This window comes from Charadrius vociferus, unplaced genomic scaffold, assembly GCF_000708025.1.
Source record: "Charadrius vociferus isolate BGI_N301 unplaced genomic scaffold, ASM70802v2 scaffold549, whole genome shotgun sequence".
Taxonomy (NCBI): Eukaryota; Metazoa; Chordata; class Aves; order Charadriiformes; family Charadriidae; genus Charadrius; species Charadrius vociferus.
In genome coordinates, this window is record NW_009650103.1 from 2,462,939 (window position 1) to 2,467,197 (window position 4,259).

The 4,259-nt window shown below is 44.2% G+C and overlaps 1 protein-coding gene across 1 annotated transcript in view; it reads right to left on the reverse strand.

The window, feature by feature from the left end:
* The window catches only part of PMPCA (peptidase (mitochondrial processing) alpha), a gene marked incomplete at its 5' end in the record, with an annotated part of 4,523 nt that extends 265 nt beyond the window's left edge, over positions 1-4,258 (reverse strand). Inside the window, 11 exons of the mRNA XM_009892333.1 lie at positions 267-411; positions 628-690; positions 814-904; positions 1,391-1,509; positions 1,784-1,876; positions 2,148-2,411; positions 2,802-2,902; positions 3,060-3,154; positions 3,462-3,544; positions 3,888-3,967; positions 4,165-4,258. Of these exons, the coding sequence (XP_009890635.1) occupies positions 267-411; positions 628-690; positions 814-904; positions 1,391-1,509; positions 1,784-1,876; positions 2,148-2,411; positions 2,802-2,902; positions 3,060-3,154; positions 3,462-3,544; positions 3,888-3,967; positions 4,165-4,258 (1,228 nt within the window). The remainder of the gene's footprint in view (positions 1-266; positions 412-627; positions 691-813; positions 905-1,390; positions 1,510-1,783; positions 1,877-2,147; positions 2,412-2,801; positions 2,903-3,059; positions 3,155-3,461; positions 3,545-3,887; positions 3,968-4,164) is intronic.
* Position 4,259: the final 1 nt, after the last annotated feature.

The window sequence follows — 4,259 nt, forward strand, 5'->3', positions numbered from 1 at the left end:
TAGGGAAAAAAAAACAAACAACAGAGCTGTGACAACTGTCACTGACTCTAGACCTTCCTTACCATGCTTCTGTTTTTTCCTTCCTTCTGACAAAAAAATAAGCATTGTGCTCGCTTGCAAGCGAGAAGATCAGTTTGAAATACAGACCTGTAATATTTATGCCCCTGTGCTTTCTAAAGCAATTCATCTGTGTTACAAGAATATGTTGTAAGTTGCTCCCCCGCCCAATTGTTCAGTCAAGGCAATAGAAAACATTGTCTACTCACTGATCAGGTCACAGAGCTCATGAGGTAGCTTCCTTGTGTTTGTTGCCAACACTTGCCTTCCCACATCTTCAAAGATAACCGGCCGAGACTCAAGGTTCATCATGAGCATGGACTTCAGCTGCGTCTTCGCTCGCTCAAGTTCTACCTGTAAATGAGCAGCAAATACAAATAGATGTTTAAAATAGTCTGGCCGCTGCTCTGTAATATAAGATGCCACGTAAGAGTTCTGGAAACACCTTCCTCTTTGTGAATATTCTTTTACAGAAGTATTTAACATACTTATCTACAAAAATTCATTCTAGCAAGGTCAGTGCAATGCAATATTTTGGCTCAAAGGCCGTCTGCAAGTTAGGCTGCTGACCTCTCCTACTGCTCCTGCCATTAGGATGAATTCTCTTGTGATGATTTCCACCATCTCTCGAACCTAGGAAAAACAGATAATTGAAAGAAGATTAGAACAATGCTTATTCTGTTAACATTTCTGTCTGGTAATAAGTGATGTGATTACTTTTTAAGGACAGCTGTCTTTGAATACCGGACTATATACCTGTTTTGGATCTGCACTGGCATGTATACACAGGAGACCCGTATCCTCGTAACTGTGGTGGTAAGAAGTTGCATTATACATCCAGTGGTGCCTGTGTGTATATAAACAGTATTTAAAAATTTAAACAACAGAATTTAAATGTAAAAATTAAACAAACATGGACAGCAAGTCCCCTCCTAGCACACATTCAGGATTCTCAGCGGTGCCAGTGAGAATTGTCAGTTCCTGCCTCTGACGTAACTTCTGCATGTGCCATCTACTTCTTTCTCTCCACTTGCATCCTTGAGACCAAACCCAGAACGATACAGAGCAGTATTACTGGTACCTACTGCCAATTCTGTTCTTATCCCCTGACTAAAGGATGGATCGGGCCAGTAGACGAAGACAGGATTCCTGGTCATTGCTGTCCTTTACTTTCACTGTCTCACAACACCCACTGACGAATCAGTCACACGTTTCAAACGCAATAAGCTTATGTAAAACCTGGGGGTGTTTGCTTTAAAAAGATGAAGCCATCCATGCTAACCTGCTAGAGAAGACTGCTTCTGCTATCCCTTAAACAGAAAGGCAAACAAACCTGTTGAGCACATTGAGATACAGTCGGGTGAACATGCCCTTGCCAGGCCCTCCAGCTGAAAAAGAGCCACCGCCTCCCATCATCATGTTTAATACCGCAAAGGGAATGAAATCTTCCTCCTGAATTGCAACAAGAAATTCAGTCAGCTAATAGCAGAGCTCCCAACAGTCTGAAACGAGTAAAGAGGGAGAAAAAGAGCCAGAAAGAAACATGGCAGAAGAAGAATGAAAAGGTCAGTGCCTTCATCAGACCATGAGCGAAAAAGCTGCTTGTCTGTACCTGCAGCATCAGCAGCAACAGTGCCACTGTTTACATAATAGTATGTACAGATAACATTCTGGAATTTGTCAAGAACAGGGCACCCCAAACAAAGGATTTTAGGTTGATACTTACTAAAAATGAGCAGCTTTCTAACCCAATCATGATGTGGGTAAGCTCCGGGATGGGAGTAGGGCCCAGACTCACATCTGACATATCTTTTTCAACCTGTGGGAAGAGCAGACAAATTCTTAGGATGGATTTTCACCTCTGTCGTATCCAGCTTGATACATTCCCAATAATTAGCCTGTCGCCCAGATCATGGCTCTCATGGCCAGTTTTGGCTCTCATTCATGAACAGTATGTAATTTTATAGAGATTATGTAATTAAATAGATTTAATTAAATAGATGTAATTAAATAGAGAAATCAGTTCAAATCCAAATCTGCATCTCCAACATACAGGAAGAGGCACGATGCCACCTCCACCTTCCTTTTACCTTGACAATGCCTCCTGTATACTGAGCCACTGATCTGTCCACATCCTTGGTCTGCCCGCTGCCCCACACCGGCTCCACGCCAAGTAGATGTTTCCTCGCACACTCCACTAACTGCTCGTGCTCGATTCCCACCCCAGCAAGCACCATCCTGTCTGGCGTATAATAGTTGCGCAGGTACGAATGCAGGACTTCTCGATCAATTTTGTCAGTATTTTCCACTGGGCAGAACCTATTCAGTCCAACTGTATTGTCTCTGTAGGCTGCCTAAAAGGAAACATTCATTAAAGTAGCAAATATTACTGCACACCCCTCCATCTGAACTTTCTCTGTTTTAGAATTATGCCTACTTGTTTGAGACATGCGAGAGAAGAAAGGCTGAGCATTATTTCACTAATGTCAGCATAACTCAACAACATGCTGTCACCCATGTCAACAAAGATAAGTTATAGATAGTTGAGTTAAAATCTTTCACGTGTGTAGAATGTAGGATTTCAAAGCGGAGGGACAGCAAAATTCTCCTTCTCACCACTGAAATCTGAGTAACGGAAAAATCTGTTTTCGGAATATTCTAAAATAAACCCTGAAGTTGAGGAAGAGAATACAGCATGTCTCATACAGGGCACTGCACACAAGGTAGACTTTTCAGCGTTTTACCGCATGGATCATTTCTGTGAGAAGAGGCTCTGGATCAGGTCTCATATTCAAGTCTTCAAGCTCAAATCGTATAGCCGTTCGCGTCATCTCAATTTCCTCATCTGTAATAAGAGAGAAAGCAAGAGATAACCACCAGACAAAATACTCAATTGCTACATGATAACTTCTTGATAAGCACGATCTAATGGAGAATTCTGAAATCTAATAGCAAGTCCTGCATTGTGAGTCTTTTTTTGAGACAGACTTATGTTCCCAGACCTGATAACCTGGGTTGTAGTGCTACATCAGCCAGCAAGTTGACCACTGTGTCCAGGCCTTTGGCGTCAGCAGAAACAGCGTACATTATGGTGTCCCTGCAACACAAACAGACGGGTTCGGCCCTGAGAAGTCATATCTATGATCATTCAGTAAACGAGCATCAGGAAATCACAGATAAAGCTTCCTGACCATTATCATTAAAGGCTTTCAAAAGGAAACAGAACTGACTTTTATAACCCTTTCAGGTTCATTTTTGTAGCTTCTTAGCAGTCGCCGCAGACAGATCTCTGCTGCTTAGAAGCAAAAACTGGCTTTTACTGTCGCACACTAGAAAAAGCAACTCAGACTACTGTCAGTGTTACAACCACTCTGGTAACCAAGCACAGAGAAAGAGCATCATACCTTGATGCCTGGCAGTCACAAATGCCTCCGTGCTTTTCTAAGGTAAGGAGAATTTCATCTTTGCTGCCAAACTGAGCTGTGGACTAAGAATGAAGATACCAGTATTATGAATTGGTAAAACGATAGCTTTACAATCTTTCAGTCTGACCCTGAACAAGCATCATCCTCTGCATTCTTTAAGTCAAATGGTTTGCTAAATACTCACTGACCTTGGAGGTGAAAGCACAACAGACTTTCAAAATATAAGTATGGTCATAATGACCTGGAATACCTCCACCATCTATTTAAACAGATCAAACCCACAGTGGCACTGTGAGGAGCGGGCCCTGCCCTCGGCCGCTCTCTCTCACTTCCCCTCACTGCTGTGCAGATTTACAGTGTTCCACACAGGCTCCGGGACCCTGTCAGGACAAGAACGGTACTCACAGAGAAGGCCAGCTTTTCCAAGAAGTGAGAGATGCCGCTGAGGTATTTCGCTTCATGTCTTGATCCCGAATTTACGAGAACTAGCGTTAAGAATAAAAAAAGTTAGCATGATTTTTACCCCCCCCGGATCCTTACACACAGGCCAAGCACCCGGGGGAGGTGAAGTGTCACCTCCGTGTCCCCATCCTGGCCTGCAGGGGCCGGTGTGGCTGCCCCCAGCTCAGGCCGGTGCCCGGGCCCAGCTCGGTGCCCGCCCCCACTATTGCCGGGTACTCACGGCCCACGGTGCAGAACTGCCCGAACTTCTTCTGGGAGGCGACACGCAGCCCATTCTCCAGCACCGTCACCCTCGTCTCGAACCGCTCCCGGCCC